Source organism: Mirounga leonina, unplaced genomic scaffold, assembly GCF_011800145.1.
Source record: "Mirounga leonina isolate KUSES-001 unplaced genomic scaffold, KU_Mleo_1.0 Mir_115, whole genome shotgun sequence".
In the NCBI taxonomy this organism is placed as follows: Eukaryota; Metazoa; Chordata; class Mammalia; order Carnivora; family Phocidae; genus Mirounga; species Mirounga leonina.
Genome location: NW_023270268.1, coordinates 31,058,246 through 31,085,818, shown reverse-complemented (window position 1 = coordinate 31,085,818; position 27,573 = coordinate 31,058,246). Strand labels below are relative to the sequence as shown.

Genomic DNA, 27,573 nt, shown 5'->3' with positions numbered 1-27,573 from the left:
CTGCATGCCTCAGTGCATGGGATTTAACGCGACACAGGGGTGTGTGTGTGTGTGTGTCTAGGGGAGGGAGGGCAGGAGGAAGGGGGAGAGAGCTCACGTACACATGTGAGAGAGAATATGAATGTCTGTGGCCCATAACTAAATATAACTGAGTGGTTATTAAGTTCTTATCTACCATTTGGAATTCTCCCTATCTCTTCCCTCACCATGAACACGGGCATTCTGGTTGGACACAACTGAAAAATCATCATGCCTTGCACTGGGGATGGAGGTTCCCTGGACCTTTATAATAAGCCATCAGGTGCTTCTGTTTCTTTGTGACCCAGAGCTGGAGATGGGGAAAATTCGCAGATCAGGCCCTGCCCCAGGAAGGGGAGGCCTTATGAGGCCATAGGACTTACCCTTGCAGACCACACTGTTCTCAGCCTCATAGCCTGGCTTGCAGGTGCAGCGCCCAATGGGCACCATCCACTCTCCATCCCCGTTGCAGTAGAGTTTGATGGGCACGTCTACTTCCTCTGCATTGGGGATGCATGTCCCCCGAGCAATCACCAGAGATGTACTCTCTGCCCCCGTCATGGTCTCTGGAAACACTGCAAAATTCTGCACAATGCTGGGACACTTCTTGAAGAAGACACGAACAGAAAGGAGAGACATACAGGCTCCATAATCCTGGAAAGCGAGGTAAAAACCATTCCGAGTCAGAGGCCCAAAGCTCCTGACTTCTGTATTGACCTTCATCAGCCTTCCCCCGAAGTCCACCTGGGAGAAGCTCTCATCTGCAGCAATGGTGTCTACTTTGAGGTAGGGGGCCTCAGACCAGAAGGCCGACTTCTTGGTGGCAATAACTGAGTCAGTCTCATAGTAGTACAAGTTGAAGGTCTCCTTACAGGAGCCTGGGACGTTGGGGAGGCTGCTGCAGTCTCTCACAGTGAAGCGCATCTCCGTGTAGATGCGGTGAGCCCCCCGCCGGTTGATGAAGGTGGTGAGGAGCCAGTTGTTTTGGTTGGGCTCGAAGACGTTGCACACCTGATAGGTGCGGATGGTGTTCAGGTTTTCATCGTAGCCACTGACTTCCTCCCACTGAACCAGGCAGACCACGGGTGCACACATGCAAAAACACGAAAGAGAGAGTAAGAAGACCAAGAAGAGAGGCAGAGCAGAGAAGCCTGGTGCTGGAGGGGGCCTTACGAGCTCACCAGCCCCACTGCTTGACCTAAGACAGGAACACCCCAACCCTAACTTGCTTTTAAAGACCTCCTCATAAGCAGACTTCAAAGATTTCTCTGCTGGCCCCCCTGAAATATAATAGATTTCCCTCTAGAAAGCCTTCCTTCATCCAACCAACAGCACTCCTGCTGTGACTATGGCTCATTACGTCCACAGGGACAACAAGCATCTTCCCGCCCTAGGCGACAGCAGGGACTTGAGACCTCAGTGCCATGGCCTCTCCTCCCCACAGCCACCCCCGTGGATTAGGGGTCTGACTACAGGACACCCCTCACCCTGGAAATCTTCAGTTCAGAACCTCATTGCCTTTACTGTGGTGAAGCTCATTTAGAGTCATGAAAAGCATAAGAATATAAGGCTTTTCAGAATTTCTCAACAAACTGAGATTCTCATAAACTTTTGTTTTATAACATCAATCCCTTTGAAAGAGCTAGACCAGAAAACTTGTAGGAGTAGGGGCTACTAAGTGAGATCCTTAAGGAAGCAAATCAAGCTTCATTGTGTGCAAACTGCTAGCAGGGACCCAATGGAAGGAAATGCTGGAGGATATCACACAGGGAGGAAGGAGGGCTTCTTAGCAGGGGAGAGACAGCATGCTTCGCATTGGAAAAGAAAACTCATTTTTAGCAGCCCTCTAGGCAGGAAGGAGAAGAGAAACATTGCGTTTATTAAATGCTGTCTCTCCATCTTCCCTATAACATTGAAAACTGGATACTGTCACCCCCAATTTACAGATGAAAAGATATGCAATTCGCCCATGGTCACATGACCATAAGAGAAGACAGGATAGAGAGGAGATAGGAAGAAGTGCTTTGAATGGCCAAAGAAATGCTCCTACTAACTTATTTCAGTAACAGGTAATAAGGGGCAGGAGGTCCTTAAAGGCACGGCTTCCTTAACCAAGCCACTCAGCGGCAGGAGCCGGAGAAGAGTGACTGAGTCATTCTTTCTTCCTTGGGCTGGCAGAGGAAGCAGCTGCCCATCCTGGGGAGCTCTCAGGACCCTGACCTCAAGAACTGGGAGTATTCCCAGGAAGTTTCAATACGTTTGTTAAATTCCGTTCTGCTTGCCCGAAACAAATAAGGGACAGAAGAAATTGAGCTTCCTAAAATGAAAAGAAAAAATAAATTGAGATCCTCGATCTTAATATCTAGCAGTGGCAAAAAAAAAAAAATATATAGAAAATAGTACCCATTTCTCTAAATACTGTGCTAATTGCTTATTGTTCACAGTGTGGATCTGAAATAGACAAACTAGAATTCTTCATTTAAAAAGTTGAAGTCAATCTTGTGTGCGTGGAAAATAGACACAGTTGCTTCTTGCACAGAATTAAGCCCCCTGTAGGAGCAGGAGGGCTAGGCTGTCTTTCAAGCTTATGCCAGAGCATCTGAAGACCAGGCATGGTGTGGAGGAAAAAATGGGCACACGGAGAGCTGTCCCTGCCCACCCAGCCCTGTAGAGTGACCTCACGGCCACTCCTGCTGCCCGGGCCCTGCCCCCGAAGCACCTGAGTAGCAGTCCATCCAAGGCCCTTCTCCCCCCACCGCTGCCAGCCCCCCAGGAAGGTCCCTTCCCCAGCCTGGAGTCCTGGGTGAGTTCCTTCCAGATCCTTGCACACTGCCAAACCTCACCTGGACTTTGCTTAATTTCTTATTGATTCTCTAGATGTCAATGAATCACTTTTTATTCCTTCTTAAAGATTGTGTTTTGTTCTATTTAAATGTGTTTGTTAAAGTTACCTTCTGCTTGCCTGGGTTTTTGGAACCAGAAGCAAATATATTAGGGAGAAGTTGCAGACAGTGGTTTTAGTTCAAATTTTCAGACCTTCCTCCCTTCCGTGGCCACTTTGAAATAACATTTTTCTGGTGGACCCTACGTGACTTCGGAGGGAAGGATGGGTTTCTTCTGCTGTTCTGCAAGTGTTTAAACAGCAGACTCCCCGTCCATTACTTCAGCCAGATTGTGTAAAGTCTCAGCATGAACACGGGGCGCCTTTGTCAAGGCACAGGTGAAGCCCATGGCCCTATTTAGGACAGGAACCCATCCCAGCCAGAGTCCCTGACCCCCACTCAAGACTACTGCAGCTTCACTGTGTGGGAGCAGGACAGGAAGCCCACCTTTTGGGGCTCACCTTAGCACTGAGACTGTGGGTCTTAAGTAGACAGAATGAGGCATTTCTACTCTTGTGGAGCTAGGATATTGAGAACATTCATCTTAGAAAATGATGCTGATTGGTGTTATAAGACCCAACAGAGGTAATCGTTTCAAACATTAACCTCTCTGGGCCTCAGTTTTCTCATCTGTAAAATGAGGACTCATACTGGGTGACCCTGAGTTATAAAAATTCTGCACAGATTTAATTGATTCCATGACAGCTCCTAAGGGAGCGATCAAAGCAAATTAGGAGGAATACAGCTGTATATTCAAAGGAAAAGGGTGGAGAGAAATTGAGAGAAAGGAAAATAACTCCCTGATGTTTGGGGAAAGGCCGTGATAGAGTCTCACATTCATTTCTTTCTCTCTCTCATTCCCCTGCCAGCAGGTAAGACAGGGATTGGAAAAATAAACATGATCAGAGCGGGCTCAAGGAGGTATGAACGCCTTCCAGGCAAGTGGCAATTAGGGGTGGGGGCCTTGAAGAAAGAGAGTATTTTGGCAAACAGAGTTGAGGGTGCAATGGCATTCCCAGCAGGGAGGGACAAACACTGCTATTTGTTTGTGATATTTGGAATCAACCTCCTTGCTTTGGAGTTATACCTCATTCACTCATCAATGAAAAAAATATTTACCGAATGCCAACTTTATGCCAGGTGTTCTATTAGCCACTGGGGATACAACAATATGAAGCTTATAGTCTAGTGAGAGAAACAGAAATTAGACAAATGGTTATTAAAATAACTAAATAATGACAATTGGGCTAACTGCTGTGAGGGAATACTACAGGGTGCCAAGAGAGGGGGTGTACCTGATACACAGAAGAACATCAAGGAAGACCCTCCAAACTGAGAGGGGATGGACGGATAGGAGTTAAGTCAGAAGTATGTGTCTGGAGGGGGCCAAGAGGAACAGAGAAGGAGTGCAGCATCGAGGCCCAGGAACAGCAAGTGCAAAGGCCCTGTGGTGGGACAATGTGTCCTGGTGCCACTGAGTAATGTCGTCTGTGTGGCACAAGAGTCATAAAAAGCAGGTACAGGAATAAGACTGAGGAGAGGATGAGTCTGGTCTAGAACTCTGAATTTCATACTGAGGGTAACTGGAAGTTACTAAAACTCATCAGTTTTAGTGAGGAGAAGTACAGGTGATCAGAACTGGGTTTTTAGATTTCTCTGATGTAGAAACTGGGTTGGAGGGCCACCCCAATGCACGGTCAGGACAACTGGATGTGCGTAGAGCGGTACCGGCCACCCATGACAGTAGGTTGGACGAGACCTGTGGAAACCGGAAGGACATCCTGGGGTAGAATCCCAAAGTTCTCATGGGCTGAGTGGGGGGGAGGGGCCAGAGAGAGACTTGACCAGACCACGGGTCATGCATCCCCACAACGGTCTTCAACGCATCAGTCCTACCTCCCCAACCACTTTGAGCTACTCTGTGTCCCCAGGCACGCTGCTTCCCAGCTCCCTACAAAAGAGGAGCCTTACCAGCGCCGGATATCCTACCCCCCCAGATGTGTAGCACCCAGATTCTTTCAGCCAAGGCCCGTGCTAGCCCTGGTCCCCAGGACGTACTCTCACTGCCTGTCCCAAAGTTGATTTCCTAAAGGTCTCTGTTCAGTGGCAGCTTCTCAGCCTCTCCTTCCAGGCATCTGACCTACGCCTCCTGTGTTCCTTTCTGTAATTGTTTCTTCCCATTAAAATGACAGCAAAGCACCATGATTTGCTTATCAGCTTGGCCAAAAATTGGAAGATAAAATATCAAGTCTTGGTAAGAATCTAGAGCAAAGGGTATTCTCAAGCCTACCGGTGACGGTGTGACTGGTGAAATCTTTGAGAAGTCATATCAATAGTTTCTCTCAACATTTAAAATGTTGGCCACAACTCAGATCAGTAGGGAAAAGGTACATCATTTTAAGGGACACCTGGGTGGCTCAGTCGTTGAGCGTTTGCCTTCAGCTCAGGTCATGATCCCAGGGTCCTGGGATCGAGTCCCACATCGGGCTCCCTGCTCGGCGGGAAGCCTGCTTCTCCCTCCGTCTCTGCCCCTCCCTCTGCTTGTGCTCACGCTCTCTCTCAAATAAATAAACAAAATCTTTAAAAGAAAAAAAAAAGATATCATTATGATAACTGAGTAGCCATCTGGGAAAAAACAACTTTGCCTCCATACCTCATTCCTTACTTCAGGATAAATTCTTAGTGAATCAAAGCTTTAAACATTAAAAATGAAACCATAAAAATACTAAAAGAAACCATGGAGACAATTTATGTACAGTAATTAGGACATGAAACTCAGAAGCCACAAATGAACAGATTGATCAATTCAACTCCATACAATTTTTTTAAGTGGCATAACAAAAATGGCCAGAAGTAAAATCAAAAGGAAAAAAAAAAACAATGGAAACATGCTGGGAAGGAACTATTTATAAACTTATCATGGATAAAGTATTAATTTCCCCTAATAATATAAAGATAATCTATATATCAATAATAAGATACAAAAATAGGCAAGGGATATTAACAAACTGCTCACTAAAAAAGAGATAGATACAGCTTATAAACATATGAAAAGATATTGAACATTATTCAATATAACCAAAATGGTAATTAACTACATTGTGATACTTCCTTTTTTTTTTTGGTCGGACAGAAGTTTGATAATACACTGTGTTGGAGAAGCTGTGGAAAATAAGCACTCTGATACATAGCTAGATGAAGGGCAAATTGATACAGCTTCTATAAAAATTTTGGTTTTTATTTATCAAAATTATAACTGCACACACCCTTTGAGTCAGCCATTCACTTCTAAGATCAAGCCTCAGATATTCTTTTATATATGTAAAGACAGGTATGAACAATTATTACCTTCTGCCACCACCACCTCCAGAATTTTATGCATGCTCAGGACATCTGACGGTGGCTGGGCCTCAGAGGATCATGGGCCTATGGACAATGTAGCAGCCTTCTCCGATTTGCTCTGAGTTGGACCTCTGGGAGCTTTGCACAAGCGTGGTGGAAAGAACTATTACTCGAGACTGAAATTCTCATCAGCTCGTGGGACGGGGAGTGCTCAGAGTCTGAAATAATTTGACTACAAGAAAATAAGGTCCAGAATTTTTCTTGTGCATGTTTATTTGTGGACTAAGATTCATAATGCACACCAATCTGACTTGAGTCCTCCGTTCTTGGAGCTCTCAACCAGACTCCAATATGGCACCTAAGAGCCTTGTTAATGTCCATCAACCAGTAAACACCTAAATAAAATGTGATGTGGCCAGACAATGGAATACTATTCAGAAATAAAAAAGAATGAAGTACTGATACATGCAACAATATGGATAAACCTCTAAAACACTATGCTATATTAGTCCATATATTGCATGATTCCATATACATGAACTGTCCAGAAAAGGCAAATCTATAGCTAGAAAAGTATTAGTACTTCCCTGGCACTGGAGATGGGAATGGGCAGTTACTGCAAATGGGCATGAAGAATCTTTTTTGGAGGTGATGGAAATGTTCTAAAATGGGATTGTGGGGATAACTACACAATTCTGTAAACTTACTAAAAATTATTGAACTGTACAACGCAAATGAATAAATTTTATGACATGTAACTAATACTTCAATCTAGCTTTTTAAAAAAACCTCTTTGGGGTGCCTGGGTGGCTCAGTTGGTTAAGTATCTGACTCTTGATTTCAGATCAGGTCCTGATCTCAGGGTGAGATCAGGCCCTGAGTCAGGCTCTGTGCTCAGCGGGGATCTGCTGGAGATTCTCTCTCTCTCTCCCTCTCCCTTTGCCCTTCCCCCCATGCACTCTCTCTTTCTCTCTCTCTCTAAAATGAATAAATACATCTTTAAAAAAAACCTCTTTGTTTTCTGGTCCAGCCTACACCTCAACACCCCAACAATGCCAGCTTGGTCTCTATTATCCACAAAAGGCATGCCCATTGCAACTTTAGGCCCTTGTTTGACCTATCCACTGAGTCGGGGATGCCCTTCTCATTCCTTTATCCCTATATCCCAAGTGACCAGTATTTGCTTGACCAAGTTTATTTGTGGATGAACAAGTGATGCCTAAGTTGAGGCAAAGATGGCAACGAGAGAGGGGACAGGTGGCCAAGGAAGTGGAATCCTTTCACTGATGCTGGGAGCCTGAGTAAAATCACCAGGGTCATCCAAAGATGGAATCAGAACTTTGGGCCCAGGAGCCCACTGAAGGACCACCTGATTTTCCAGCCCGGAATCAGGCAGGTATCAGGCCAAAAGCACCCTCCGTGTCTAACACACCCACTTTGTCACCATAATTTACCATTTCTTCCAGAACAATGTTCCTCTTATTTGGCTTCTCTCTTGCATCCCCAGGACCATACGCTAGGGCTGGCATGACTTATTGCCTGGACTTATGCCCTGGGTTGCTGTTTGTCAGAAAGTAATGACAACAGACCAGGCAAGAGATGGCAAGTGTTCAAACCAGGGCCACATCCTCTCACATCTGCACCCTGAGACAGTGCCCATCCCCGCCTCTTGCTGCTGCTGTTGATGTTCTGACCGGCGTGACACCTTTCTTCTACCCCACCCTCATGCCATCTCAATCCCTCCGAGAACCAGAGAAGAACAGATCTGGCTGGAAACCACTGTAGGTCATGCAGACCAAAACCTTTTGTTGACAAATGGGCACACTGAGGCCCAGAGACATTCAATAGTTGGCCTGAAGCCAGGCAGCTGATAGGTGGTGGAGCCAAGCTCTCGGTGTGGCTCCCTCCTGTGAGGGGGCTCAGGTATCCTGTTTTCCGTGATGCCGTCCTAGCTTGTATTCACCTACCGTTTTTCCGAATGCTTAAAGCATGATTGAGCTTATTCCACACAATTTCGCATTTCATAATACGCTGCTTTGAACTATTTGTTAGTTGCTCCGTGTATGACTTTCGAGCTACCAGGCTGTGAGCTCCTTGAGGACAGGGAATTAGGTTTTGACTAATTTATTAGTTGATTTTGACAAGCAAAATAACCCCATGCATTCAGCTTTGCAGCATTTTTATTCAGTAACGTCTGGGACCAGTGAAATCCACTGTTTTCTCCGGAATCCCTTCTCCTTTCCCTTTTTACCCTGGGAGATGCCGTCCGCACACAAGGCTGCAGCCACCTCAGGGTAAGTCACCAACCTCCAGGTCTCCCCGGTGCCCCAGACTCTTTGCTCCAGCTGGCTGCTGGACGCCTCCTGATGAACATCTGGCGCGCCCCCATGTTCTCTGCAGTCCTCCTGCCCCTGGATGGAACCTGCACCAGCCAGTCCCCATGTCAGCGATCCAAGAAGCACTCTAGACTCCGCCCTCCCCATTTCTGTTCCCCATCCGGCAGTGACGGTGCCAAACCCATGTCTCCAGGCTCCTCCATAGCTCATCCACGCAGTCTGCCCCTTTCCCTGCTGAAGTCCCTCCCCCTCCTAGTCACTCTGCCAGTCTTTCTCTTTAACTCCCCTGCCCCGCTGAGTTTTCTAAAACACAAATCCATCTTCCACACGGGCTTGTCCTTAGTGGGCTGCACTGTGTTGGGGACCCCTGCACAATCCCAGCGACTAGCCCTTAATAAATACTGGAAGATTGAGGGAATGAGCAAGGCCCTGGGTCTGTTCCTTAAGTTCTCCGCCTCCTTAGCCCCTGGTACTCTGCTGGGGACTTACTGCAGGTGACACCCAGCTAACTCCTGCCTGGGAAAAGAAACAAAGCAGTTTTGCACAACCAGCAGAATATTAACAGCCTTTGAACGGGCACTATTATTGATGCAAATGGACCACCCGTCCTTGAGTCCTTGAGATAAGCGTAGGATAAGCGATAAGAAAACAATGACATCCATTAGAAAGTACTTGTTCAGGCTTTGAGACCATGACTTTGATGTATGAGAAAGACAGCTCTAGGTTCCCCCAAGATCTGGGTTTGTTAAACTTCCTTGTTGGAAGTCAGATCTCGCAGGTCTGTTGCTCAAGAGTGGCCAGTATATTCAGTCTGGCTATGTGTGTGTGTGTGTGCGTGGTGTATGAGTGTGTGTGTGTGTGTGTGTGTAAAACATGCTGTTCCCCTTCAAAACCACTGCCGTGAATTCTCTCTACCTGCCCATCCACACGGACTTCTAGAACAACCTTCAGAAACTCTAACACATTCTTTATCCTCCAAGAGTGGATCTGGATTTTAGAAAAGGGGAAAAGTCATCTGGAGCCAAATCTGATGAGTCAGATGGAGGAACAAGCTAAGAAATAATATTCTTTGCTCAAAAATGAAGAGCTGCTATAAAATGAAGTTAAGAGAAGCAAGCGGATTCCACTGTATGTCTCTGAAGACAGTTCCAAGCACGGAGTTCTGGAAAGACTTGTGATAGTTACCAGCTCCCTGGACTGCTGCAACATACCCGCATAGACCCTGCCCCTCCCGAATGCCCAATTCTAAGAATTGGGAAACAATGAGTATGTTTTCCATATTCTAATCATTTCCATATCTAACTGTGTCCCTTCCCGCACTTCCCCGTTCTCTTCTGCATCGCAGAGAGTAAGTAGTGGAGGGAATGGGTGGCCTTGTACCACTGCAGGAGGAAAGCCCATTCAAGCAGTCCCTGGTAGCCGGTCCAGTTCTTGGGCACACCACATGCCACTGCATCCTAAGAATTGCCCTGAATAAGCCATTTCCCTGGGGCCTGGCCAGGGAGGACATCTCCTCTGGACACTGCTACTGAGGAGGAAGACATCACTGAAATCGGCTTTGTGGCCTCTATTAGCCCAGCAAGATCCTAGCTATTCTGATTTGTATGAAGCCCAGCGCATTTAACTCACTTTTTAAATAAAGGATTGCACATCTATGACATCCCCAAACAGTGTTCTGGGTGCCGGTGATCCAGCAGTGAGCAAGAGACAAAGTCCCTGCCCTCGTGGGCCTCATGTTCTAATAGAGCGAACCAAAGGATGAACAAGCAAACAAATGAATAATATCAAGTCAGACTGTTCAACACTCTTGAGGTACAGGTAAGGGGACAGAGTGACAGCCGGCAGTGGGGTCAGCAGGGAAGGTCCTCTTTGAAGCAAAGATCTAAATGACACGCCAGAGCCACCGGCCTGGAAGGCACACACGAGAGGGGCATTCCAGGCTCAGAGAACAAGAATGAGCTCTCTGGGAGCAGGAGTGTGCCTAACACATTGCCAAGAAAGCCTGGAAGCCAAGGTGGCCGCCGGATCGCACAGGGCAAGGGGAAGAGGAAGGAGATGAGGCAGGAGAGGTTGCCAGAGGCCAGGCGGCCCCCCCTCTGCCATTACGGCTCTGTAACCATGAATGATTTTCTGAGTGTTAGTTTCCTCATCTGCAAAAGGCTATTTACCTTGGTGAGTGCCTGGAGGACTGAGATCATGTAAGTAACTCATCTTGCACCCGTGCCTGCACATAACTTCCATTCAGTAAGTACCAGTTATCATTTCCATTATCATCAGCAACACCCCCATTGTTATGTTAACCGCAGGATCCACCTCTGGCTGACACATCAGGATGTGGAAATCATCCCCTCCATCTTGAATAAATAATCCTGCCTCTGGTCAACAGAAGGGCAGGACGAAAGGGCCGAAATCCACCTCCCCACAGACCCCGAGGGACAGCCAGGGGCCTCCTTCCCTGCCCCTCCTGGAATCTCCAGGGCTTCCTCTGGGCAGGGTTCAGCATGGATTCCCTTCTCTCAACTAGGCAATCTCTGGAGCACTGTCAGCCACCAGCTCGAACTACAAGGAGAGGAAATTGGACACTGCGCCCAGGCTTTGGTCCCATTCGGCAGTCTGTATTTGGGCACAAACTTCTGTTGGAGGGAACCTGTTATTCTGCAAACCGTCCCTGCCAACATGCCCCGTGGAACCATATGGAACACCCCTGGCACTGCCCCATCAGAGGAAACCCAAAGACCCACTTTCAGACCCCAGTTAGAGATGGCTGCGTCTCTGAACCAGAAGCCCACTGAGGCCGGGACAACACACAACTTCACAGAGCCCACAGGAGGCCCCCGATTCTTTGGGGCAGCAGATTGCTCGGGCCGGGCTGGAGCTGCAACCCAATCAGCCTGGACCCCAAGGACGTGGCTCCGGTGTAGACAGTACACTAGGCTTGAAAGAGCTGGGATATTAGACAAGCTAGAAGGCTAATTAAAATGTAAAATGTGGTCCATGGGGCATAAATTCCTACAAGCCCTGAGGGATCTACCATTTAGTACACCAACCAACCAAGGCGGCCATTTACGAGATGGCCCCCTGAGGGCTGCGAGCACTAGCTCAACCTCCCAATAGCCTTAATTTTCCTCCCAGATGTGCTGGGCTGGGAGGACAGGAACGGCCCCCCACTCATTACCACGGCTCCATGTGGTGTGCCCAAGAACTGGGCCGGCTACCAGGGACTGCTTGAATGGGCTTTCCTCCTGCAGTGGTACAAGGCCACCCATTCCCTCCACTATTTACTCTCTGCGATGCAGAATGGGGAAGTGCGGGAAGGGACACAGTTAGATATGGAAATGATTAGAATATGGAAAACATACTCATTGTTTCCCAATGCAGTCTCTAAGAGTCTCTACAAAATTCTCTTAAAAATGATTGGATGGAAAAATGCAAGAAATATTGTCTTGAGATGGAAGCAGGAGAAACGGCCCTGAGCAGAACACATCCGTTTGGCTGGGAAGGAGATTTTTGTGCTTACCAGAAAAGGGTTGGGATTAAGTAGCACTGTTGTCACCATGCCTAACGTTGAACTCCAGAAGTCACGGTGACCCCTGGTTTGGCCCAAGAGTTTGATTCACAGACTCTGGAGTCAGCCAGACGCAGCTGTGTGACCAGGGACAAGTCCTTAAACCTCTCTTAGCCTCGGATGCTTCTCTGTCACAGGGACACTAATAGGACCTACCTCAGGAGATGGTCATGAGGATTAAATACGACAATTCATGTAAAGTACTCACATCTGAGTAAGGGACCTCTGCAAGTCAGTTATTATGGATATCAGCCCTCCAGAGACACATGCTTAGCCTCTCTCTGAGCACAGGTCTGTTATTTTTCCTTAAAAGTCTTGGCTCTCCTTCTATGGTGTGTATGACCTATGACTCTTCCCTGGCTGTCTGGTTGTTTGCACCTGGGTATCATCTTTGGCGCATGCACGGGTGCGTACGTGTGTGTGTGTGTGTGTGTGTGTGCCCGTGTGTGGTTGGGGGTGCTGGCTGTGGCCCAGGTAGGGCCTGTGTGCCCTCCCTTGGGTATGCCCACCCACCAATTGTCTTATGAGCACTGGTCGGCTCTGCCCATTCCCAGCCAGGCTGAGCACCTCTCCCTGCTCAGAGATCCCGGGGCTCTGGGAGGCCCATGCAGGGAGAGCGAGGCTGGCTGGGCCCAAGGTCCAGATGGCACGCATCTCTTTGCATCCTGGCACATCTCACAGCCCGGTCTCTGCCAGCACGCCAGGAGAAACACTGCAGGCTTGTGCCTCGGGAGGGGGCTCCTTGTCCACAGCCCCCGGGGCCACGGTAACCTCCACCAGGCAGCAGCAGCTCGTACCAGGCCCTGCCTGGAGTGGGGTCCTCAGCCATTAGGACAGCTGCCGCCGCTGTTGACATTGCAACAGTGACAAATTCATCCTTCTGACAAGATCCCTTTAAATAATTCCCAGGGAGCTAGGGATTAAGACACTGTTTCTCTCTGTCTCTGTTGGGATTTAAAACACCTCCAGCTGGGGTATTTAAAGAGAGTATAATGGGCTGCCCCTCTTGGGTCTCCCCCTCCCCCTTCCCTCCTCTTTCCCATTTCCCAAACTCAGCCCCCACCCCACCAGCCAGCCCCATAACAAGGAGGCCCAGAAAACAAGAAAGAAAAAAAAAGGAAGGAACCAGTGCTTGGCTGGTCACTATGGCAACCGTGGCAGGGTATTCAGCTGTCATTATCCCAGTGCCTCACACATGTGATTATCTTAAGCTGTCGACTGAATGTGGTCCTCACTGCTGTCCAACAAGGCCTTGTCGAACAAGGCAGGGGCGGGAGCTGCAGGCCCCCAGGCCCCAGCTGCCTCATTCTGCTATGCCCGGATCTGGGTTACACTGATGAGGAGCAGAGTTACCACTGGGAGAAGCTGAGGACTTGTCCCTGCAGCTCGGAGGGATCTCTGCTCCGTAGTGGAGGCCGGCCCTGAAGCCGGGCCACCACACTGGGTCAGAGGCTAGGGACACGGGCTCCTCATTTCTTGGGTGCAGAGAGTGTTGACTGCAGGAGGGCCAGGCTGGCTGTGGCCAGCTGGAGCCATCCTGGAGACAAGAGAGGAGGCCATGGTGGGGGAGGAAGAGGCTGGCCTCCCTGAAGTTCTTGGCTGCCTGCCATTCTCAGAGTGGGGGAGAATTTCCATTCTCAGGGTGCAAGAAAATCAAATCTGGCCTGGGGAGAGGACACACTGTCCTCCATCCTGTCGACTCCCTCCTGATGGTGAGGATGTGGCCACTGTATGTGCCCCACTCCAGGGCATTTTTTCCTGGGACTGGGGAGGCTAGCGTGTGGTCTGTCTGGGAAGCTTGGGGAGGACTCTGATCTCACTCCTTTGCCTCCTTGACTTTGCTAGTTTGTCTTTGGGCTGAGGTTCCCAGGTCCACAAACATTCTCTGAATAACACGATCCCTGGTGACCCCCTACTAGGCACATGCAAGTCCCTGCCCCCTGAGGCACTGCGCACCTGAGTCATCCCTGGCTTGTCGCCATTGACATGTACATGTAAATGCAGCCCATTACCACTGACCATTTCGTTTGAAGGCAGAGCTCTCCTTCCCCGTCAGCAAGGTAAGTTTAAATCTTGACTCCAACATCTTTCATGTTGGCTGTCCTTTGTGACACTGGGAAATGGGAAATGTGTCGGGCATGCCTGTCACCACCAGAGTGGTGAGTGGGACAGTGTCCATGGAGAAGAGGATGTGCCATGACCAGACCCCCCTCTATTCCATCAGCAGAAGAGCACCTCCAATGGAGCAGGGGCCGGTTCTGCAGAACTGCCAATGAGGCCACTGGATGGGACAAAGCAACTCAATAGGACCCATCCCTTCACCTATCTCCCTTCCTAGGAGTCCTCACTTCCTGAACATTCGCCGAGGTCCAGGGGTGGAAGCTGACCCACAGGCTCCTCCATCGCCGTCTGGAGCCAGCCATCCCCTGGTCCCCCTCCAGGTCCTCCTGGACCTGTTGCTCCCTGCCCCCAGATCCACCCATCACCAATCTGCTCCAATTCCTCCCATACAGCTTGCTCTAAAAAACAATTCATGGGAAGCTTGAAATGCACGCTACTCACTAGCACACGGCTTTCAGACCTATCCTTTCCCTTTGTAGAAAACAGGGAAACTTTTGCCTCTCCTCGCCCCTCTTCTCTAGCTTCTCAATGATGCATGACTCTGAGATCCATTCCTCACACGTCCTCGGGGACAGAGGTACAAGAGTAAGCTTTGTGTCCAGACAGGCCTGCAGTCTCAGCGACACCCCTAAGCAGTCCTGTGACTCTGGGTAATTGCCCTGAGTCTCAGTGTCTGCTCTGTAAAATGGGAAGAAATATCACCTCACTTGCACGGTCGTGGTGAAAGTTCAGGGAGGTCATACATGCAATTTTCAGTGCCTGGGACAGAGCTGGTACTTAATTAAGGGTGACAAGTAACAGCACTATTATGAACAATAACCTGGTTATTAATAACACAGTGCACCCTCAGACGGTATCCATGCAAGAGCAATTTCCCATCAGAAATGCTGGAATGCTGATCTCATTTCTCAGGGGCCCCCTCAACCAGTTCACACCCTCATCCCAGGCCAGTTCCATCCCTCCACCAAGAGTCACTGCACCCACTAGTACTAGCCAGGGCAAGCGGTCCTGACTGAGCTTCAGAGTTTACAAAGAAGGCAAACACTATCGAATCTTGCCAACCACTGTATAAATAAGATCTTACATTACCCATGCGATAGGGCAGAAAATGGGCTCAGAGACATTAAAGAACTTAAAGGAAAATGGATATAAACCCAGAACATTAGATTCCAAATGCTGGGCTTGCTCCTTTATACTACTGGAAGTACAGGAGGCCCCCCTCATCCGTGGGGGACCTATTCTAACACACCCAAGACGAGGCCTGAAACTGAGAGTAGTCCCAAACCCTATATGTTTTTCCTGTGCATCCATACCTGTGATGACATTTAATTTATAAATCAGGCATAGTAAGAGATTTACAACCAGAACTTATAATAAAATAGAACTGTTATAACAATCTACTGTAACGAAAGTTATGTGAATGTGGTGTCTCTCTCTTAAAATATCTTATTGCACGGTACTCACCCATGATATGAGATGCTAACATGTCTAAATGATGAGATGGAATGAGGGGCATGATGCAGGTATTGTGACCTAGCGTTCAGCTACCACTGACCTTCTGTCGATACATCAGAAGGAGGATCGTCTGCTTCTGGACCACAGCTGACCGTGAGTAAATAAAACCGCGGAAGTAAAACTGCGGGTAAGGGGAGATTCCCATACAGGGGGATTTGGGCCTAATTATTCTAGTACTTCTGGCCGTAAGGGGAGGGAAATCCAAAGGCATTATCGGAGGGCTGCTCTGTTCCCACAGAGGCCAAGCTCCAGCTTCCAGAGCCAGACTCAGTGTCCTCATCTGTCTCTGCCCACTATGACCCTCCCTCTTCTTCCATTTTCTTCCTACCCATCCTTGCTAGACCTCTAAACTCTGCCTCACCTTCCTTCTAAAGGTTTGTCTTCCCCCATTTCTTTCCTTTGCCAAGACAGGCCATGTGAGGGAGCTGTGAGTTCAGGCTCTCAGGGCACTGAGCCCCTGCTGCCCCACCTCAGCCCTGGGACCTGAGTCAGGAGCCCTGTTTCCTTCCATAGTCATGAGAGCCACTCCTGCCTTCAACTTGAGGAGATCTGTCATCAGGCAGTTGGTCCTCAGGCTCACCTATCAATGGCAGGAGGCTTTTAGCGTTGGAACAAGGGATGTGGTGGGGCAACTGCCTTTCTAGGGAAGGTTTTAGAGAAGAGGAAAGACACCTGTCTGTCTGGCAAACGAAGGTTAAGCCTGCCTCCAAAACAGGGTACGGGGGCTGGGTGACCTCTGGGGTTCCCTCTCAGAGTCTGCAGACAGAAACATCTCCTGCTCTGCTGATGAACAAGTCTGTGAGCCCTTTCCAAGAGCAAGAAGATAAATCTGCCAGACAGTAAGGTTCTGGTGACCCACCACAACTCCCTAAGTTCTTTCATACAGCAAGCTAGGGAAACATCTCTCCCTTAATTTCTCTCCCTCCTCCCCTCCTACCTCATCCTCACACACACATACACAGTCATACCCCACGTATTTCTGCAAGCAATATCATAATTAGTCTGCTACTCAAGGACACTGGTCATCTGTAACATTCTATTCACCTCTCTGTTAGAGGCCCACACATGCCCACGAAAAAGATCTCATATAAAAGCCCCATGAGAGAGCAATCACACTTGATGAAGCCAGGCAGAACGGTGCCCTTGCTGCTCATTTGACCCACCTCTCCTCCCCTGGGGAACCACTGGGCCTCGGCCAACCCAGCCTCAGCCTCGGAGATCACACTCTTCCCAGGGTAGCCTGGGGCACCTCAGTACCTCTCGGCCTCCCTTTCTCTCCCCAGGGCCCCACCTCCCAGGCTCCCGTGCCTTTGTCTATCACTGTCTCTGTCAGGCAGGTGATTTTAAACTTCCATTCCTAAAAGATGCATATTATATAAAAAAATGTTTTAAGTGCCTCGGGGTGTTTTGTTCCTCATTGCTTCATAAAAGTGACATTAATAGCCAGGGAAGAGCACTGCTGGGTGCAATTACAGAGGATGTTTCAGGTATGAAAGCTGTTTGGAGCCTGCTAATGTTTCCTAATTACAGGCCTTTTGGTAGCGAGAGAAAAAGATAAAGAGTGGGTGGGAGGCCCAGGGTGGGGAGCTCTGACTTATCTCAGTGGTTTACCTGAGGAGGCCAGGGGAGGAGAGGAACGGAGGGAGAGAGCAGGGAGGGCAGAGGCCCACTCCCCAGGAGGCAAGGCGTCTCTCAGTGGAGAAAGAAATATTCATCCTGGTAACAGCTCGGGAAAAGGATACCATCCATCTCTCATTTATATACTGAGCCTGAATTCAAGGAGCCCACAGCAACACAACCTGGGAGTTCCTCCTGGAGCCAGCCTCAGAAGCCTCCGTGGTGGGCAGCATTTCATTGGGAAAGATGGTCCTGCGTGGTTGTCAGCAGGAGAACAGACTGCAGGAGGTTAGACGTCAGCTCTGGTACTTTCCAGCCATGTGACTAGAAGTAATTTCACAGCTGATTCTGTGCCTTAGTTTCCTCATCTGTAAAATGGGACTGTTGTGAGGATTAACGTGTGCGTGGCCCACACAAGAAACCACATCAGCCTCTGTACCATTCAGTTACACGAGCCAGGGCACCTCCTTTAAGACTCAGGTGGGCTTTTCTGTCACTGGCCACTGGAGAACCCTGACTGATACAAGAGTGTGGCTTCCAGCAATCAGCAACCGGGCCGAAGGCTCCCAAGTCCCAGGCGGTGGTACCTGTCTGAGGAAGGATAACCAAGGCAAGGCCTGAAATTCAAACACCATAAAACTCCATTCACAAAATCATTTTGCCCAGAGCGAAATTTCCCTAGGATTTGCCTAATTTAGCTCAGGCTTTTCTGTCTTCATTAACATGCTTGAGTCATCAAATAAAGAAAAGAGAAAATCCAGCCCTTCACGGGGTTAGTACTGTGCTAACACTTCTTGAGTGTTTACCGGGGAAAATGTTTTACTGACTTGTTTCATCTATGGAAAGAGGTGCCGTGCTTGCCCCACTGAGGAGAGGGGAACCTGGAGCTGAGAGAGTCTCAACGCCCAGTCCAAGATCGCACAGCTGGGAGCTGCAGTTTATTTGATGCCAGGACCTGGAGCCTTCAGGGCTCCTCCAGAACTTCTCATCCATCAGACAGACAAATTTCAATTGACTTTGCATGGCCTTGGAACGAGTGGGGTGTTATTAGAGTGGATTTCTCTCCTGAGCATGCCTTCCTCATTCCCATGATAAGGGCAGCCGGCGGGGGTGCCTGGAAGACTGACAGACAGGGAGTGCGAGGCAGCCAGGGACAGCCGAGGGTCCACGAGTGTCCACAGGTGGCCAGCAAGGAGTGGCTGTGCAGTAAGGCCCTCTTGTTCCTGCTCTCGCAAACGTGTCTCTTGTTGTCGGGACTTACTGACTTGGTTTACCAGACACATGCATTCAAATGCACGTTGTTCCCTTCACAGTGGCCTCCTCTGGAAGCTCTGCCACTAAGTCCAATAACCCTCCCATCATTTAAGGTATTTTCAGAACTCTAGGAACTGCCTGCAGGGGCATGAAATGAATCAACTCATTTAGCTTCACACATACACACACACACATACATATACACACACATGACCATATATACACACATATACATATATACAGACACATACACACATACACACATATAAACATACACACCTACATGCACACGTACACACAAAGACACACATATACACACATATATACAGATGCACATATACTCACATATACACATATATATACACATGTGCACACACACATACACACATACACACATAAACATACACACACATACATATATACAGACACATGTGCACACATATATACACATGCACACATATACATATATATACACACATACATACACATATATGTACACAGACATACATATATATAAAGGCACACACAGCCAGCTAGCTCATCCTGAAGGCTCATCAGGGTTGGCTCTGCACTCCTTTTTCCATTTTTCCTCCATCAAATTCCACTTCCCATGATAAAGAGTTGCCAATATTAAAGTAGTGAAGAGAGTATGTCACAGGCCACGAAGGTGGTTCCCGAGGGCAGTGCAGATGGAGTTGGAGTCTGGAAGCCCATGGAGTGCACTTTGAAGATAACTCTGGTAGATGTTCACACTCAGGCCGCATGTCCCATAAACACAGAGGCCACCGGCGGCCCAGGTGCACAGAACCAGGGAGCCCTGGCAAAACTCTTGGAAAGTAAAAGAACTCTAGGGCTGGATTCCCAATAAGCAAGTGGAATAAGCCTTCCTTTCAGAGGGACCTGGCCTTGCTTTTCTAGCCTACCTCCCAGCATCTGAGAACAACTGGCCCCTTCTGGTAGATATCCTGGTCTCCTTTATCATCACCTAAGGAAACCTGGCACCATTTCCATCACCAGGTAAGCTCTTTAAAAAGATTAAAAGGGGCGTCTGGGTGGCTCAGTCAGTTAAGCGTCTGCCTTCGGCTCAGGTCATGATCTCGGGGTCCTAGGACTGAGCCCTGCGTTGGGCTCCCTGCTCCGCGGGGGAGCCTGCTTCTCCCTCTGCCTCTCCCCCTGGCTTGTGCTCTCTCTCTCAAATAAATAAATAAAATCTTTTAAATATTTTTTAAAAAAATAAAAAGATACTGACAACCAATCGGGTGTTGAGAGGCCTAAAACAAACACTTTATTGGGCTACAATAAACCTAAATTGAACATCTTCTAAGGTCAGAACCCTGGGTTGGAGATGCAAGAAGTATTAAGAATGGTCCTCATTACTGGGCCAACAAACACTTATTGGAGTCTATGTCCTGGAGCCTACCATCTGGTCCCTGGGATACCCTTTGCTGGGAGCTGAGCTCCTCCCTGGCATTTGTGACTTTATAAGTGTTACTTTCTCCCTCTGCTCACCAGGTGGCCTCTGATTCAGGTTAAACCTAAAGGCTTTGAATTAAAGGTGCAATTAGATCAGAAAGAAACATTTTGCATTTGGGCACAAATACTTTCTGTTTCTGACATGGAATAGTACAATCCACTTGCCAGCAATATAAGCTGAAAACAACATGTGGGCTCTGTGTTCCGGTAGCCTGGGCATTCCCCAGGGAACTGAGTTGGCCTTGACCGGAAGAAGCATCATTCTGCCAGGGGGCCCAACTGACATTACAATGAACCCTATCCACTGTGCATGGCCTATGAGGGAGGCTCCCCAGGGAGAGCCCATGGGACCCTTCCTTTTATGGAGCTCGCTGGGTGCCTTCACGGCTGTGCTTGAGAACTGCAAGTTGTGGGAAGGAATTGGACTGCCCACCCACACAGAGCCCACATGATATAAGACGCCAACCTCCTCTGGCCGATGTCCTCAGCTCCTTACTCATCCAGCCCACTGTTCTTGCACCCCCATACCTCAGGATGATCCCACCAGCACACTACCTCTTGTACGGTCAGCAGCTGAAGGGGGCCTGTTGACTGGGGCGTCACAAACGCACGGCCTGCCACCATGGCCTGGCCACACTCCTTCTAAACACGCCAGCCTCCCCTCAGCTCTCCGACAGCAGCGGTTCCCTCAAACCTCCCCCACCCTCCTCAAACCTGCTGCCCAAGGCCCCCCACCCTCTCTGTCTGAACCCGGCCTCCAACCCCAGTGAGAAGATAGAACATTGAAAGAATTTTCTGTTTTATGGCTTCTGTCACCAAACCCGCATCTCTCTGTAAGGTCTTCATCTCTGTCCTGCCATTTCCACGGAAAAGGAGTCCCTTTCCCTGAAAGGCCAATGTGCCCACAGCCCCATTCCTCTCATCCCCACGTTTGGTCTTCCTTCCCCTTCACAAAGCGCTGTCTCCATTGACTTACTGCCCCACTGACCTTCAACCCTTGCCTTCTGGCTTCGACTCCTGTCCCCTGAGAAACCCTCCACCCAGGTCACCAGTAGGGGCCTTGTAACTGAGCCCATGCCACCCTCAGGAGCACTTGCCACTTCTGGCCCCCCTTCCTCCTTGACACACTGTTGGCTTCTGTAGAAGGACCAGCTCTTGGTGTTCTGTCTCCTGAGCTAGACCTTCTCAGTCCCCTTTCCAGGCTCCTCTTTCTGTATTCAGCATTTCAAGGCAGGTTACCCATCCAGATCTGTCACCTCTCCTCCCTCCAGACACTCCCTGGGAGACTGCAGCCATGCCCCGGGCTCCCCTCCATTGACGTGAGGCTGCCTGCCTTCTGATTCCACTGCCCACAAGTCAAGTGCCGGCACAGCCTGACCCGTGGGTGCCCTTCAAACTCCCCAGGTCCCATGCTGAACTCAGCCTCTTCCTGCCCAAGCTTGCTGCCCCTCCTGTGTCCCCCATCGCCGAGACTGGCACCATCATCCACCCACTAGCCCAGGTCAGAAGCTTTCAACAAGTAGCCGAGTCAGGTGGTGAACTAGGTGTCAGTTTCCAGTGGTGAACAAAGAGGCAGAATCCCAGCTACCTTGGAGGTTACGGTATGACCAAAGGGGTGACAGAAATGGGGAGGGGGGGTAGACATTAATCCAACACCAACATATAAAGATGCAAAATTTGCAACTGTGCACAGTGCTATTGAGGAAAGCTCCCTGGCCCTCGGTAGAGCTGGGATGGGGACCTAGCATGGTAGGGGATGCAGTGAAGGTGTCCCTGCAGATGGGCCTGGAAATGACAAAGAAGAATCGCTCCAGTGTTTGGCCTTTAGAACGTGGTGGGAGAAGGACAGGGGGATGAATTCTGCTCAGGCCAGGCTTAGATCGACATGCCCATGAGCATCCAATGCAAGATGGGCTAGGGACACACAGTTGGGAGCCACTAGGGTGTTCAGAGAATTGGGAGCAACTGTCTAGGATGAGAACAGAGGGAGATGGGGAGAGGATGTGAGATGGAAGCATAGTCCTTGTTCCTCCCACTTGACCCCGGCTGAGGGCCAGGCTGACACTCCCACCACTCACTAGAAACCAGCCAGGCTCTGAAACTGCTCAGGGCACCAAGAGAAGAGCTACCTGGCTATGTGTTCTCGAGAGAAAAGCACGGGGAAAGACAGCTGAGCTTGGCTGCTGACCAGCGGGAGGGCAAGCACAGAGCAGCCCAGCCAGCTGCTGTCTCTAAAGGGCACCACTTGACTTTGGGTGTTTTCCTAAAGGACAGTCTTCCTTGGGAAAGGAGAGCAGAAGTTTAAAGAAGACAGGTGGTGTATACAAAAATCAAGGGGAAAATTAACCATAAATCATGTCGATGCCTTGTGAAAACATGGGCCTTCAAACAATAATGTAATTTGTAAAAAGAGTGGCAAGTTCTTAATATCCAGCAGCCTGAAAAGTGGCTGCCTCATTGGCTTTGCATGAAGTCCCTCGTAGAAGTAGGAAAGGCTCCCTAGCAGCCCATGGTGCTCCCAGCAGGACGGGGTCTTCGGCAGTGTGGACAGGATGGGCCCTTGCCCTGAGCCCTGCTTTGGAAAATGCCAACCCATCCTAATCCTTGCCTTCTTGCCCCAAGACAGGACGCTAGTTCCTGGCGGTGGGGGCATTCTGTAAGTGTTGTGGGCGGAAGGGGGGTACGGTGAGAGCCGGGGAGTATGCACAGCCTGTTGGGACCCTAGTGGCCCATTGAGAACTGTCCCTACAGCACAAGTGGGCAACAGTCCTTGTGCCTTGTGATGGGCACCACAGGGTGTAGACAGGCTCTGGGCTAGAGGCCACCAAAGGCAGGGAAGGAGAGAGGAGGCGTGGGCCGCCCCACCCCAGCTTACGCAGCCCCCTCGCTGGGATGAAGAGTCTACTCACTCCCCTGCCTGCTCCCTTGGTGATTAAGCCCTGCAGTGAGCCAGTCACCCAGGCCAGGCTTCTGAACGTCATCTCCCCTCCTCCATCTCCCGCTCCGTCCCCCTGCAGTCCATCCGTTGCCAAATGCTGTCAATGCTTTCGCTTTTGCTTTGTTCCAATGGCCCTGCTTTCATCCCACTCTTCCGACCCACCCAAGACAGCTGAAAGAGGCTCCTAAATGCTTTCTCTCAACTGTTCCCTGCAATCCTATCAGCAAGTGTGGCCATGTTATTCTCCGCCTGGGATCTGTCCATTACCTACAGGATAGAATTGACAAGGCTGCCTCAGCATGGCAGGCACAGTCCTCTACCACCATGCCCCATTCCAACCCACACCCCAGCCCCACCACAGCACCGTCCATACCCTGCCACGTTCCAGAAACACAGGTTCCTCTCTCTCATGTCTTTTCATGACCGTATCCCTCCAATTGACTATGGCTCCTACTTGGAATATCTTTGTAGACTCCCCATTCACCACCTGTCAAACCCCTACACATTCTGTAAACCCCAATTAGCATGCACCTTCTCTGCAAAGGCTCATGTGTCCCTCCTAAGTTCCTCACTCCCAGCTCTGGGCCATACTTGCCTGTTGATCTCTCCACTGCCACAGAGAAGAGATGTACTTTAGCCTATTCATGAATATGGTGGTCCCCACACCCATGGGAAGCCATGAGATCCTCGGAGCTGGTCCATTCTTACAGCTAACAGGGTCTGGCCAAGGGCACGACTACTGAACAAATGAATCAAGAATATGTCTCTAAGGCAAGCTCCAGGTGAAAGGAAGCCTCAGCCCTTCTGACCTCCAGCTCCTTCTGAAGTCCTTGTGTCTTGGCAGCCCTGTGGGCATCACAGATTTCTGACCTGGGCCAGTACCACTGGCCTGAGTGCCCAGCTCTTGGCAGCCACTGCCCCTGTCCCCACACAGGTACAGCCCTCGTCACCTGGGGGCCAGCTCCCTGAAGGACTATGTCAGGAGATGGCCTGCATCACCACGCCAGGGAGCAGCTCAGGTCTGAGACCCCTGATGCTACCTCTCTGTGGATGGGCAGGGGACACAGCCATTCCCACCTACATTCCACCTCCCAAAAGGTCCTGCTCCAGGCAGGCTCTGCTCCCCCAGCCATCCTACAGGCCCGGGGCTGCACAGCAGGATTGAAGGATGGATGGTTGACACTCACCCCTGATGCAGGATTGGCTGTCCAGCCCAGCTCTGCGGTAGCTGTCCTGGTGTCCATTAAAGTTTCTGTGGGTCAAAAGAGAAAATCTGGTGAGTCAGAAGGAATGCTAGACAGTGGTCCTTATGCTTACGAGGTCACTCATGACTATAAATGTCAGTGTTAGGAGCCTTGGGCCCCTTTGTGAATGAAGACTGAGGCTCAGAGAGAGGAAGAGGTTCATCAGGATGCCACGGCTCAGAACTCAGGCGTCCTGATGCTGCAGCCATTGTTCTCTCCCTGAAAGCCTGAAAGCCGCCTGCATGGGATGAGATCACCTGCCCATGCACTTTACCCCCAGACACGGCTTCTTCCCAGTGTACTCTTCGACGGGCTCTTCCAGGGCCATGCCAACCCAGGACCAAATTTAATTCATTCCTTGGTCTTCCTGGGCCACGTCTTTCTGCCCTCCTCCTGCCCGCTGGGGTCCCTCTCCAGCCTCATCTGACTGCCGCTACTTCTCCCCACCCCAGTCCCCTGCCTCCCTTTCAGGCATCCACGCTGACACCTATGGGTGGTGTCCCATCAACTCCCCTGGCCCCAACCACTCTCCCAAGACTCAGCCTCCCTACAGGTCCCTTTGCCACTGGGCCCAGATCCATGCCATCCCTTCCTCCAAGACTCAGCTGGGGCTCACACAAATGCACAAAATCCCAGGTCCCTGTGGCCTGCTTCCTGCTTGTTGATCCCCCAGGCCAGTAAGGGAAAGAGCACCCTGAGTCAGCAGTGAGCTCCTGGGGGCCGTGACAGTAGCTACAGTTCATACACCAAGATCACCAGGCACGTAGTGACCACGGACTTGCTCTTCATGAGAACAGCTTTCTGGTAGATAGCTGTAAAGCATCCTGAGCATGAGGCACCTCATTCTTTTTTCTTTTTTTTCTCTTCAGTCTACTACTGACCACTGTCAGCCCCCACCTCTCAATGGAAACTGCTCCCCAAGAGCTGCTCATGAGCTCCTGATCAGCAAAGCCAAAAGTCTCTTTGGTTTTTTTTTTTTTTTTCCCCAGCAGTTTTATTGAGGTAGAAGTGACATACAGTTAACTGCACACTTAAGGCATACAGTCTGATTAAGTTCAGACATATGTTTATACGTGAAACCATCACCACAATCAAGATAATAAATATATCCATCATTCCCAGAGGTGTCCTTGTCCCTTTGTAAACCCTCCTTTCTTCCTGCTCCTGCCCCAGGTTGATTAACTGGGATTTTCTACAATTTTACATAAATTTTATGTAAATACAATATATACTATATTTTATCTGGCTTTTTTCACTTAACATAATTTTTTTAGGATTGATCATGTTGTAGGCGCCTGGGTGGCTCATTCAGGTAAGCGTCAGACTCTTGGCTTCATTCGGCTCAGGTCATGATCTTAGGGTCGTGGGATCGAGCCCCCCACATCAGGCTCCATGCTCAGCAGGGAGTCTGCTGGAGATTCTCTCTCTCCTTCTTCCTCTGTCCCTCCCCTCCCCCTGCGCACACGTGCACTCTCTGTCCCTCAAATAAATCAATAAATCTTATTTTTAAAAAAGATTGATCAGGGATGCCTGGGTGGCTCAGTTGGTTAAGCGTCTGACTTCGGCTCAGGTCATGATCCCAGGGTCCCGGGATCGAGCCCCACATTGGGCTCCCTGCTCAGCGGGGAGCCTGCTTCTCCCTCTGCCTGCCGCTCCCCCTGCGTGTGCTCATGCTCTCTCTCTCTGACAAATAAATAAAATCTTTAAAAAAGCTGATCATGTGTGCATCAGCAGTTCATCTTGTTTTATTGCTGAGTAGAATTCCATTGTATGGACACACTACAGTGTGTCCCCGCATTCATCTGTGGCTCCCAGTTTGGGGCTATCCACGAGAGTGCATGAACACTCCAGGCCCTCCACATCCTCACCAACTTCGTGTGCTCGGTCACTTCTCATTTAGGCCATCTTCACAGGTATGTGGTAGTATCTCATTGTGGTTTTTCATTTCCTTACTGATGAGTGATGTTAAACATCTTTTCCCATGCTTACTTGCCATCTGCATGTCCTATGTGGTGCAGTGTGTTCAAGATTTTACAAGTTTCGGGCGCCTGGGTGGCTCAGTTGGTTAAGCGTCTGCCTTCGGCTCAGGTCATGGTCCTGGAGTCCCGGGATCGAGTCCCGCATCGGGCTCCCTGCTCCGCGGGAAGCCTGCTTCTCCCTCTCCCACTCCCCCGCTTGTGTTCCCTCTCTCGCTGTGTCTTTCTCTGTCAAATAAATAAATAAAATCTTTAAAAAAAAAAAAAAAGATTTTACAAGTTTCAAATTTCTTATTATTGAGTTTGGAGAGTTCTTTATGTATTCTGGATGCTAGTCCTTTATCAGATATATGCTTTGCAAATATTTTTTCCCACTCTGCAGCTTGTTTTTCTTTTATTGTTAACAGGGTGTTTCAAAAAGCAGAAATTTTAAATTTTGATGAAGTCCACTTTATCAATTTCTTCTTTTATGGTCTGGTGTCATACTGAGAAATCTTTGCCTAACCCAAGGTCACGAAGATTTTTCTCCCACGTAGGTCTGGGATCTATTTTGAGTTCATTTTTGCGTAAGGTGGGAGGTACGAATCAAATGTACAATTGTTTTTGTCACATGGATATCCAGTTGTTCCAGAGGGGCACCTTTTTAAATTCGCACAATGGTGCTGTTTAGGCTGGCAGAGGTGTCTTATCCAGCTGGATCTCCCAGGGCATGTATCAAAGGAACCAGGTGCTCAACAAACACAGGAGGGGGAAATATACATACGTCGTTTTGGCTTTTCCCTCCTGTTTCCATGTTCTCCTGAACACCCCTATTCTGTGTTCGCTGCTTCAGGCAGGAGACAGGAGACGTGAATGCAGAATGCACAGTTATAAAACTGTGGGACCCTTAGGAAACAGGACTCCTGGCATAAACCAAAGGTTTGGGAAGAAAGCCACGCTAAGGGCAGGGCAGAGGGAATGAAAATCGAAGTGATAAATGAGGAGCCGTGTTGAGAAAACAGGTTCGCTATGCTCTCGTCTCCTAGTGCCCCACCCCAGAGAAGGGATAGTGGGAGTCTGTCGAGGTGACAGGGCCTTGCACATCCAGCATGCCAGCATGGGACACGGCAGCGAGCCACCCCACCAGGCTGACATGGCTTGGACGGAGCAGAGGGAGCCTTAGGTCCCATCGGGGCTAATGAAGGGGACCCAGAACCACCCAGAGGTGCCCTGCATGGGCTATAAGCAAGGGTTGGACGGGGTGTGGGGTGTCTCAATGGGTGCCAGTGTGGACAGAAGCTAACAGGGCCAGG

At 49.5% G+C, this 27,573-nt stretch overlaps 1 protein-coding gene across 1 annotated transcript in view; it reads right to left on the bottom strand.

Annotated features, from left to right (window-relative positions):
- The window catches only part of EPHB1 (EPH receptor B1), a 283,919-nt gene extending 257,521 nt beyond the window's left edge, over nucleotides 1-26,398 (bottom strand). The window contains exons 1-3 of the mRNA XM_034995150.1: nucleotides 26,295-26,398; nucleotides 24,249-24,313; nucleotides 402-1,083 (exon numbers count right to left, since the gene is read on the bottom strand). Coding sequence (XP_034851041.1) covers nucleotides 402-1,083; nucleotides 24,249-24,313; nucleotides 26,295-26,307 — 760 coding nt within the window. The 5' untranslated portion in view covers nucleotides 26,308-26,398. The remainder of the gene's footprint in view (nucleotides 1-401; nucleotides 1,084-24,248; nucleotides 24,314-26,294) is intronic.
- Between the last annotated feature and the right edge of the window lie 1,175 nt (nucleotides 26,399-27,573).